The 12364-nt window shown below is 47.9% G+C and overlaps 1 protein-coding gene across 3 annotated transcripts in view; it reads left to right on the forward strand.

Annotated features, from left to right (window-relative positions):
- The first annotated feature begins 9253 nt into the window (after positions 1–9253).
- The window catches only part of ACADM (acyl-CoA dehydrogenase medium chain), a 38024-nt gene continuing 34913 nt past the window's right edge, over positions 9254–12364 (forward strand). Inside the window, exons 1-2 of one of the 3 annotated variants that reach the window (XM_005302411.5) lie at positions 9406–9544; positions 10286–10460. In XM_005302411.5, the coding sequence (XP_005302468.2) occupies positions 10449–10460 (12 nt within the window). In that variant the 5' untranslated portion in view covers positions 9406–9544; positions 10286–10448. Of the gene's footprint in view, positions 9545–9843; positions 9867–10285; positions 10461–12364 lie in introns of those variants that run through there. The other 2 variants (XM_005302410.4, XM_065555435.1) reach the window with 2 other exon arrangements.

Here is a 12364-nt window from a genome sequence, read left to right on the forward strand (position 1 = left end):
ACATCAACCATGTCTCTATGCCGCTCTGGGAGGTGGTGTTACTAAATTGGAGTAGAGAGGCCCTTATGTCAGTGTGAACCAAATTTAATTGAAGACTCTTCCACAGCTAGGTTGACACAAGGCAGCTTACTTTGACCTAACCGTTTAGTGTAGGCGAGGCTTGAGTGCTTTAACCAACTCAATGTGGATATTACACAGTGGTGTAGGACCCGTAACGGCCTGTTGGTATCTTTTGTCTAGAATGATTTCTGTACAGCTCTCTCATTTCAGTTTTATGTAATGTTAAGGTTGTGACTGTCGGTAAGGACATCTGCTTATTTTTAATCTGCATGACAAGATATTTGCATCAGCCTGTCCCCATATTGCAACTCAAAGATGTGAACAAACTGCTGTTGTGTCAAACCAGAAGTAAATATAAGATTTTTAAAAAGCCTGCAAGATGCAGGGCCAGATTACGAAAACTGTGACTGTCCTACCAATTTTTTAAGAACTTTTCTTTCTACTTCTACAGCAGCTTTCTACAGTTTCACTGGGCCATGCTCAGTCAAGGAAGGGTGCTACATCAAAGGGACATCACTGAAATAGAAATTGTCCCAATGTAAGACATGCACAGCATGAGTTCAATTCACAGCTTTGCCACAGACTTCTGTGTCATCTTGAGAAAGTTACTTAGGGTGGGATTCAAAAAAGTATTTAGGCACCTAACTTCCTATTGATTTCAATTGAAACTAGGTGCCTAAATACCTTTGTGAAACCCATCCTTATAGCCAGATTCTGAAAACTTGACTCCTGTTTATTAGCACCTTACTCCATGAACAGTCACAGCTGGACTATACATGAAGTAAGGTGCTATTCAGTAGAAATAAGGCTATCAAAATCAGGCCATTATTTTGTTCTGTGCCTCAGTATCAAAACTATAAAATGGGGATAATAATTCCCTATATCACAGTGGTGTTGTGAGGATAAATTCACTCAGAGGTGTTCACTTATTACAATGATAAATACCTAGAGAAATAGGTGATAGATGGATAGAAAGGTGGACTGCTCAATAAATTAAGTAGTTAAATTGCCTCAACAGAGGCAATAATATACTGACTGATGAATTTCTTCACCTAGATATCTCCCATGAAGATGACCTATGGGATACCACCCTATTTAGGATGTAGCCATTCCAAGAGAACACTGAAACTTGGAATCCTTTTATTTGTGACCTAGGTAGTATGGTGATTAGCACATTAGAAATATATAGTTAGCATACACCAAAATCTTGAGGATTTACTTAAACAAGACAGAGTCCTATATTGTGGCTAGACCTTTTATTGAACTATGTTTCTTGTGAGAACAGAAACATGTACTGATAAAGGAGTTAAAACCAGTGGTCTGTCTATTTAATCAAGTGTCCACCTGGACAAATGCCTCTATCAAAAGTAAAGAGACAAGGTGGGTGAGGTATATCTTTTATTGGACCAACTTCTGTTGGTGAGAGAGACAAGCTTTCAAACCACACAGAGCTCTTTTTCAGGAGGCTTGTCTCTCTCACCAACAGAAGTTGGTCCAATAAAAGAAATTATCTCACCCACCTTGTCTCTCTAATATCCTGGGACCAACATGGCTACAACTATACTGCATCTATCAAAAGTAGTTATAGGATACTAGTTAATGAGACTATGGACCTGATTCTGATTCCAACTATATTGGTGCAAGTCAGGTGTGATCTCAATTAAGTCAAAGGAGTTACACTCATGATGTAAAGCCTGTGTGAGATCAGAATCAGCCTCTGTTTATCAATCAGTAAGTACATATTCCAAGAAATAACACAGAAAAGATTCTAATAAGAAGGAAACACCACAAGAGTAATCTGATATGTGGGGCCATACAAAGCTATTACCTAAAATCAGGGCCGGCGTTTCCACTAGGCGACCTTAGGCGGTTGCCTAGGGCAGCAGGATGTGGGGGGCGGCATTTTGCCGCCCTCGGTGGAAATTCGGCAGCGGGGGTCCTTCCGCTCCAGGTCATCAGCGGAATTCAGCGGCAGGTCCTTCACTCGCTCTGGGACCCGCTGCCGAAGTGCCCCAAAGACCCGGAGCGGAAGGACCCCTGACGCCGAGAACGCAGCTTCAGAGGAGGAGCTACCGCCGATTACTGTGGAGGAGCGCTGCCGCCTAGGGCGGCAAAAACCCTGGCGCCGCTCCTGCCTAAAATTGCCTTTTTTTTAAATTACTGACAATCATGGCTTATCAAACTCATCAAAGTAATCATGGAGATTTAAAATACCTGTCCATTAAACTGATACTGTATCTAAACTGCTCTCCAGCATATATGTCTTCAGATTAGCAAACTGCTTTAAAATGAGGATTCTGTCAAACATTTATTATTTTTATCTATAGACTAGAGCATCCACCACTTTCGTATCGAATGCCCCATATTTACCGGGAAATTTATGTGAAAATTAACATCAGTTTAAAATACCCCATCAGAAATCACTCAGATCAGCAATATGCGTTAAGCCCGGTCTTTTATGTTTGCATACAATTAATAAACATAATTATCTGGGAGTCAACTGTATAGGTGCTGGAACTAGAGGTGCTGGGGGTGCTGCTGCCGCATCACCTGGCTTGAAGTGGATTCCATTATATGTAGGGTTTACAGTTTGGTTCAATAGCTCTCAGCACCCCCACTATAAAAATTGTTCCAGCATCCCTGGACAACTGTGCCCAAGTAGTATCTTCAGATTATTTTTGTTGTTTAAGAGCAAAAATGACACAACACTAATAATAATTGTCTTTTATACCTGTAACACAATTCAACAAATTTAGCCATTTTTCTTGTTCTTAATTCATCTAACAAACCAAAGTTCCTACAGACATCTTCATTTCTAACTATCATATAATTAAATGGCAAAAAACGTTAACACAGTGTTAAGGTTGCCTGATGGTAGCTTGTTCCCTTTCAGCATGTGGAGTTCACAAAATTCAGCCTTCTGAAAACCAAGTAATACAGAATGCCCATGCAACCTTAACTCTGCTTCCTAGGAGCTGGCAATAGCCACTGGGAATTATCTTCATGCACTGCAGCTGCATTCACTGTTAAATGTAATTGTCTTAAATGGTGGAGGAATAAACTAGACAAACTTGGGAGAGCTGTGACTGTGATATGAAGAGATCTGGGTCTGAGTCCTCCCATGAGTGTTATCAAAGGAAAGAGATTTCATTTCAGTCTGCACCATTTCAATATAGAATTGTGTAGGATGTGTCAGTATCAGGACATTAGGGTCTTCTTCCCACTAGTGGGATATGAGAGCAATCTGTGGATTTAATGATGGATAGGGAAAGAACAGATTTAGGTGATATCATGTGAGCAAATGTGAAGCAGTGATAGAAGGGTATAAAGTGGTTGTTAAATTTTACAAGTTTGGAATTCTGTTTGGGGACAGGTTCAGTGTTGGAGCGTAGGACAAGTGCAGGTAGTGCCTGTCCATTACAGTGAAAAGGCAGAGTGGGAACGTGTGTGATATGGGTGCGTTGATCACACAGAGTAGAGTTAAGGATGCACGTAACTGTATTTTTAATTTACCTTAACTCTGTATTCCCTAGTTTTCAGACGTTTGAGTTTTTGCCCTTTAATTTCCTATTTTTTTAAACAGAAAGAGAAATGTTGGTAGGAGCGAGTGCTCATTTAGACAGTTGTAGTCCTCACGTAGGTCTGCAGCTGATACACAACTGTGGCCAGACAACAGTCAAAAGACCTAGTTTTTATATAGTACTTTTCAGCAATAGATCTCAAAGAACTTTACATCATTATCCCCATTTTACAGAAAGGAAACTGAGGCACAGAGAGGTAATGTGATCTGCCCAAAGTCACCCACCAGGCCAGTGGCAAGACTAGGAATAGTTCTAGTCCAGTGTTCTTTCCACGAGGCCACCCGGTTGCTATGTATGTCATCTGTGCTCCTTTCCACTCCTCTACATTTTGTTATAGCACAGAGGTCGGCAATGTTCGGCACGCAGCTCACCAGGGTAAGCACCCTGGCGGGCCAGGCCAGTTTTATTTACCTGCTGACGCGGCAGGTTCGGCCGATCGCGGCCCCCACTGGCCGCGGTTCGCCGTCCCGGGCCAATGGGGACGGCGAGAAACGGCGCAGGCGAGCGATGTGCTGGCCGTGGCTTCTCGCCGCCCCCATTGGCCCGGGACGGCGAACCGCAGCCAGTGGGGGCCGCGATCGGTCGAACCTGCCGCGTCAGCAGGTAAATAAAACTGGCCCGGCCTGCCAGGGTGCTTACCCTGGCAAGCCGCTTGCCGAACGTTGCTGACCACTGTTATAGCAGAATGGGGATAATGGTGCTGCTTTGAAATGTTTGCAATGCATAGTTACTAACAGGGCCAATGAGAGAATCTCATCAATCTATGTCCCAAAACTGTGACAGTTTTATCACATGACACTTATAATAACTGTAAGTATATGAGAGAAGCCTTCTTCATCCCCTGCCCAACCATTCCCTGCAATATGTACCCCTCCCCCACCAACATTTCCAGATTCCTTTCCCCTTCCAATTAAGCCATCAGCTGGCATAGTAGAAGCCATTAACATGTAAGAAATTGCTCCTTGCTATTTTCTGCCCTATGCTGCTGTGTACACATATCATGGGCAGTGTCTTACTAGGGTGGGGATTGCATGCTACCTTGGTTTTGTAGCCTGAGTGCATTCTGAGCTGGGCCCCTCATTCCCACTACCCACCTCCAGCTTGGATTCCCAAGCCCAGGCCCTGCTTCAGTCAGGCTGGGAAGCCATGCCCCAGGTCCATCCACTCTGGCCCCCTCTTCCAAACCAGCCCAGGTCCCTTCCCCACACACTCTGATCAGCCCCACTCCTCACCCCCCACCTGGAAAATGTATATATTAACTATTCATTTTCTGGATTTCAGATGTGTAAGTCTGCATTACCTTTAGTGCCCCCACCCCAGATCCTAGCCCCCACCCCATTACCTTTAGTGCCCTCACCCCAGATTCTAGCCCCCACCCCATTACCTTCAGTGCCCCCACCCCAGATCCTAGTCTGAGCAGCGGACCAGGCTGTTGATTGACTCCCTCACTTCACAGGAATCTTCCTCAGAGATCTCCAGGAAACTCTCATGAAGATACTGTGCGATCCGCTGCTACAGGTTCTTCAGCAGAGCTGCTTTGTTTCTTGCCCAATTTACGGGTAACTTTCCCGCGTCACTGTGCCATCATGGGGGGTGGGGTGCGGACCATTGCTGCACACAGGCGAGCTGCATAGGAGCCAGGGTGGAAGCCGCAGTCTTGGAGAAGACCCTCCCTTGATTCCCTGCTCACCATCAGCAGCGAGATATCTTCCATAATGATCACCTCCTGTGAAAAGTGTGGAGACAGGAATGATTATCAGGCCCCCCTACAGTACTGGCTCTCCCCAAGAGCCACGTGCCCAGTGTACAGCAGGGTCTGGGAAGAGTGATTTACCCTGCCCCTGTGGCTACTCACCATTTTGGGGGTCTTGTGGCTCATGTGTGCTTGCCTGGGGTCAGCCAGTTAGTGACAGGTGTTTGAGTACTGGCTGTGTTTTAAATGACTGAATCAGTGTTGAGTGTGTTGCAAACAATACTGCTTCTGTAAAATGTTGCGTTTAAACTTCACAGAGATGACCCTGGGAGCACAGCCTCCCTCTTTGTTATCGACTGCTGAACGGCTGCGCAGAATTAGAAAGTGGCCAAGAAGAACTAAAGAGGACTTACAGCATGATGTTATGATGCACTCTGCCACCGAGAAACAGGAATTGAAGGAGTGGCGGGACAGCGAGAAGAGGGACCAAAAGGAGAATGTGGCATGCCAGAATGAAGCCATGGAGCAGCTCTTAAAGGTTATGGAGCGCCAAGCTGACATGCTCCAGGCGATACTAGCACTGCAAACCGAGCAGCTCCGCACCCACCCTCCCCTGCAGCTGCTATCACAAAACTCTTTCCCATGCTCCCCCTAGACACCGCCAACACACTCTTATCAACCTCCTGGTTCCAGTCTATACCAGCGGCATTCCAATCCTCCTCCTCCACCCCTCCCAGGCCCGCTGGCTCTCGATTGTGGACTCCCACTACTCACTGAACTCAACACCCATCCCTCTGCAGTTTGGCCCTGCTGAAGTACAGTACCTGCACATTGTACTCCAAAGGAGAAGGTTGGATATGATCCCTGGACATACACAAATCTTTAGCTGTCCCGGGACCCCACCTCCTCCTGGAACCCTTCCCTTCCCCCATCCCCCTCACTGCTGATGTGGGGTTTTTTTGTTTGACTCTCCTCCAGTTGTTCTTTTTTAATAAAAGAATTGTGTTGGTTTGAAAGCCATCTTTATCCTAGGTTTCAGAGTAGCAGCTGTGTTAGTCTGTATCCGCAAAAAGAACAGGAGTACTTGTGGCACCTTAGAGACTAACAAATTTATTAGAGCATAAGCTTTCGTGGGCTACAGCCCATCTCTTCGGATGCATATAGAATGGAACATATATTGAGAAGATATATATACACACATACAGAGAGCATGAACAGGTGGGAGTTGTCTTACCAACTCTGAGAGGCCAATTAAGTAAGAGAAAAAAAAACTTTTGAAGTGATAATCAAGATAGCCCAGTACAGACAATTTGATAAGAAGTGTGAGAATACTTACAAGGGGAGATAGATTCAATGTTTGTAATGGCTCAGCCATTCCCAGTCCTTATTCAATCCTAAATTGATTGTATCTCGTTTTCATATCAATTCCAGCTCAGCAGTCTCTTGTTGGAGTCTGTTTTTGAAGTTTTTCTGTCGTAAAATAGCCACCCGCAGGTCTGTCATTCAATGACCAGACAGGTTAAAGTGTTCTCCCACTGGTTTTTGAGTATTATGATTCCTGATGTCAGATTTGTGTCCATTAATTCTTTTGCGTAGAGACTGTCCGGTTTGGCCAATGCATCCGAAGAAGTGGGCTGTAGCCCACAAAAGCTTATGCTCTAATAAATTTGTTAGTCTCTAAGGTGCCACAAGTGCTCCTGATCTTTATCCTATTAATTGAAAGCAAAAAGAGCCCTGCAAAGCAACATACAATATGTGGGTATAACATAATTGTATCATCTGCACCAATCACCTCCTAGCACTACAAGCACTGCACTCCCGAGCATAGCAACAAATATTAGTGGCTTTCAGCTTCAAATTGCTGCCTCAAGGCATCCCTGATCCTTATGGCCCCGCGCTGTGCCCCTCTAATAGCCCTGGTCTCTGGCTGTTCAAACTCAGCCTCCAGGCGCTGAGCCTCTGCAGGCCAGCCCTGAGCAAAGCTTTCACCCTTCCCTTCACAAATTATGGGCGTACAGCACGCGGCTATAAGGATAGGAATATTGTCATTGACCAGATGCAGCTTCCCACAGAGGCAGCGCCAGTGGGCTTTTAAATAGCCAAAAGCACACTCAACGGTCATTCTGCACTTGCTCAGTCTAGACTAGAGATGTTAAGGTGGCACAGCTGTATGGATGCAGCTGCGCCACTGTAAGATCTTCCTTATAGTCGCTCTATGCTGGCTACATAGTCAACCACCCCCAACCAGCAGCGGTAGCTATGTTGGCAGGAGAGCGTCTCCTGCCGACATAGCACTGTCCACACTGACGCATCTGTTAGTGTAATTTATGTCACTTAGGGCATGTCTACACTGGCAGAGTTACAGCGCTGGGAGTTACTTGCAGTGGTATTTGGAGTGGTGCACTCTGGGCAGCTATCCCACAGAGTACCTCTTCTGCCGCTAAGAGTTCTGGGAAGGCAGAGGGGGTCACGGGGCATCTTGGGTCCTGGCCCAATGCCCCTTGATGCATTGCTTCGCATCCCAACCATCCCTGTGCTTCCATCCGCATTTGGCGCCATCGTACAACGTTTTCTGTACTGCGCGCCCTGCCTCTTTGGGCTGCAGAAATAGATCCTGAACTGTTGACCAGTATGCTGCTCGCTCTGACCAACACGTCACGAGTGGCAGTGGAGTTATTCCTTAAACTACAAAGGCAAGAGGAGTGAGACATTGATCACGTCACATGTAGTAGCTACAACACAAGATTGCTTGTGGCATTCACGGAGGTGGAACACCGCTACTGGGCTCGGGAAACGAGCACTGGGTGGTGGGATCACATCATCATGAATGTCTGGGATGATGAGCAGTGGCTGCAGAGCTTTCGGATAAGGAAAGTCACAATCCACAGGAATGTATGATGAGCTCGCCCCAACCCTGCAGCACAAGACACAAGAATGAGAGCTGCCCTGCCATTGGAGAAGTGTGTGGCGATTGCACAGCGGAAGCTGGTTATTCCAGACTGCTATAGATCAGTTGCTCACCAGTTCGGAATGGGAAAGTCTACTGTTGGACTTGTGTTGATGGAGGTCTGCAGGGCCATTAATTGCATCCTGCGCCAAAAGACCATGACTCTGGGCAACGTGACACTGTAGATGGCTTTGCACAAATGGGCTTCCCTAACTGTGTAGGGGCAATAGATGGCACGCATATTCCAATGCTGCCACCAGACCACCTGGCCACCAAGTACACTAATTGCAAGGGGTATTTCTCAATGGTTCTCCAGGCGCTTGTGGATCACAGTGGACGTTTCATGGACATTAACGCAGGCTGGTCCGGAAAGGTGCATGACACACACATCTTTCAGAACACTGGCTTGTTCAGGAAGCTGCAAGCAGGGACTTTCTTCCCAGACCAGAAGATCACCATAGGGGAAGTCAAAATGCCCACTGTGATCCTGGGAGATGCCACCTGTCCCTTAATACCACAGCTTATGAAGCCATACACAGGGCAACCTGACAGCAGCAAGGATCAGTTCAACAACAGGGCTGAGCTTCATCTCTGAAATAGAATACCCAATGGAGATGAATACAGCCTGAAACAATAGCTGTGAGATATGTAAACTGCTCCAGTCAGGTGTTCCCTTCGCCACTCTCCAGTTCAGGAGAGTCTGAGATGTGTGTGTTGAGCATACCCGTTCTCAGCTTCGCACCCCAAGCAGTCATGCAGGGAGTGCATGCTCCGAATGCATTCCTGTCCTAAGCTCCTCACTCAAAACGGGCAGGGCTAACATGAGGGGTGGGGGGGAAGAGGGACTCAGACCCCCCTGAAAAGGTAAGCTCCTCCGAAACCTGACCCCCACCCAAGCCTGGCCCTCTCACCCAGTCTCCTCTTCCCCCCTCTGCCCAGCGCCACTCTCGGGACGCTGCCTTTCTCCGCTCCCAGGGTGAGCCTGGGCCCCTGGCTGGCCCCTAGGCCCGCTGGCTGTCGGGTGCACGTTGAACGCGGAACTTTGAGCCCGGACCCGAACCCAGCCCCGCCCCCGAGCTGTTCAACGGGCCCAGTCTCTCAGGCCCGCCCAGGAGGCGGGGCCCAGCGGACACTGCTCCTCGCCTGCAGGGTCAGATCGTACTCGGGGGCGGCGCCCATCAAGATGTCTGCGCTGAGGGTCACCCGGGTGAGGAGGAGGAATTGGCCCGGCGGGGAAAGAGAAACAGGCCTGGCGCTGGGGAGGTGGGACTGGGGCAGTGCAGGCCCCGGGGGGGGGGGGGAGAAGCGGGGGGGAGCGGCCCCGGGGGGACATGGATCACCCCGGCCGCGGGAGAAGCGGGGGGGAGCGGCCCCGGGGGGACATGGGTCACCCCGGCCGCGGGAGAAGGGGCCGCTGAGGGGAGATATATTGCGGCTCAGGAAATGGGGGTTATGGGGAGCACCTGAGGCTCAGGCATGCGCACACTGTGATCGGTTCTGAGGGAAGGTGCAAGGGTCAGAGCCTGAAGTGGAGGCCCCGGCCCTGCAGATGTGTGCTGTGGCTCACAAGGGGGTACCGATGGCGGTGAGGAGAGCCTGGGATCGAAGGAAATGGGGGGGAGGAAAAGATTCTGGGGCCCAGGCGGGGGCCAGAGTGACACCATGGGCAGGGAGGGGTGGGAGGCCGCAGTTTGAAGTAGGAGAGCTACCAGGGCTGAGGGAATGGTTAGGTCAGGCAAGGGAGGGCTCATGCTGGGGGATAGAAGGCAAGGCAAAGGAGACGCTGGGGTCCTGGGTATATAGGGGGGAAACTGTGGAGAGGAATGTGGAAGACGCTGACGTCCATTGAATCATTAGTCCCTGAGTGTGGGGAGAAAGAGGACAGAGCTGAGGCTTAGGCTGGGTGTGTGTATTTGTGCGCCATCCTGATAGAATGTACACCGCTGTTTGACCAAGTCATTCTTCTTCCCCTCTACTCCTGGCTCTAATAAATTCTGCAAGAAGGCTTCACTCAACTGGCCTCTTGCTCTTCTCCGGAGTGTGGCTTTTAGAAATGACAGTGCTTTTCTACAGCTAAGCCCCGTGGAGCAGGTGCACTGGAGAGTGAAGGACTCCTGGAGTCCTTTCCCTGTTCTGTGTTTGTGCCTCAGCGTTTGGAGACAGATTAATGTTTGAACAGGTCAGGTGTTAAACTTCCAAAGTGCTGTTGCTCTGTCTTTTGTTTAGTGTTTACCAGCATGTGTTACACAACCTTGGGGCTCTTCTGCTGGTGTGGGAAATGCTAGAGGAGTCCAAGACACCAAATCCCTGGAGGAAAAAAATAATGAATAAACATAACTTCTCCTTCAGACTAAACAGAAGTGCTCATTAATAAGAGAACAAAGCTTTGGATTTTTGAAAATATCTGACAAGGAAGTATCTCCTTAAATATACATCTCTAATTATATATTTTAATTTGATTTATAATGCTGTAAAAAGAACTTATGCTAGGTTCTAATCACTTTCTCTAGAAATTAAAAATACAGTTCTATACAAGAAAATAAATTCTACTTGAACTAGCAGCTACTTATCACCCTCAAGCCATAACATATTTACTCCAGATGTCAAAATACCCTCTTTACCACAAATACCAGCCTTTATTATAGCCCTGCCACTCTGAAATCCTAGGTAAATAGATGGTTCTTGCAGCTGACTGCGATGATCAACAAATTTAGGTATTCAAGATTAGCAAGATAAACAACTTCTGTAGATGAGTTCCCCTCCTGGCAGCAACTCTCTCTTTTATACCAACTTGACTACCTCTGCTGACTGAGGCTGTGGCAATGTCACGCAGGGAGAAAAGTCCCATGCCATTTAGCGTTTTACAGATCAAACCTAACAGGCAACAAATGCCAATCATGGAAAGTTGATGTTCTGTACTTGCAGCAAGCTGTGCCACATAATAAGATGCGTGCCAGTTCTGCACCAGCTTCAGCCTCTGGGGATATGTCTATGCTGCAATGTAAGCCCAGGGTTAGTGGGATGTGAGTCAGCTGACCTGTGTTAGAGAACCTGGGGCTTGTGCATCTATAGTAATTCTTAACCCTACATTAACAATTTTCTAGCCAGGGCTCAAACCTCTGGCTCTGGAGTCCACTCTGCAGCTCATAGACCTGAGTCAAACCAACAATATCTCAGATTCTCTAGTGCCCTCCCAAAATGTGGCCACTCTAACCCTTTGTGTGTGCTGCATTGTGGGAAAACTTTACTGCCCACCCTGCACATTACAGGAAGTTTGAACAGCCCATCGACACATCATGCCTAGCAACATGGAGGAGACCCCTTTTCAAGAACTTCGCTTGCGTGCGTGTTCACTCTTTCCTCAGGTAGCGGGTGGAGCATCTAAGAGGTGCTGGTGGACATTTTGGTGGCATTTTCTGACCCACCAAAGACGTGACAGATTTTATGATAGAGCAGAAGGAGGCAGAGGAGGAAGAGTATGCTGGGATGGCAGACTTGCATTGGCTGTTACTGCTCAATACGCTCAGCATAGCTGCTTATGCTCCCTACATAGACCAGTGCTTCTGGTGTAGGGCCACAAGCACAGACTGGTGGGATCACATGCAGATCTGGGATGACCAGCAGTGGGTTCAGAACTTTCAGATGAAGAAAGCTACATTTCTGGAGCTTTTTGAGCAGCTTGCCCTGACTCTCAGGTGTAAAGACACCTGCACGAGGGAGCTCTTGCCCTCTAGAAGCAGGTTGCTATAACTGGAATCTGGCGACCTCATACTGCCTCAGGTCTGTTGCCAACCAGTTTGATGTTGGAAAGTCGACTATGAGTAAAGTGGTGATGAAGGTTTCTGAGGCAATGAGGCACATGGTTTACTGCAAGGTGGTGGGCACAAAAATATTCCTGAACTAATTGCTGGCTTGGAGAGAATGGGGTTTCCTGACTGCACCAGGGCCATTGATGGGACTCCTGTCCATAGTTTGCCTTTCTTCTCCTCCCCGCCCCCCCCCCCCCTCCGGTCCCAGAAGCCTTGGTCCGAGTCTACATCTGAGAGATTTGCGTGTAGGCGGAATAGGAGATTGGAAGCAATC

This window comes from Chrysemys picta, chromosome 8 (assembly GCF_011386835.1).
Source record: "Chrysemys picta bellii isolate R12L10 chromosome 8, ASM1138683v2, whole genome shotgun sequence".
Classification (NCBI taxonomy): Eukaryota; Metazoa; Chordata; order Testudines; family Emydidae; genus Chrysemys; species Chrysemys picta.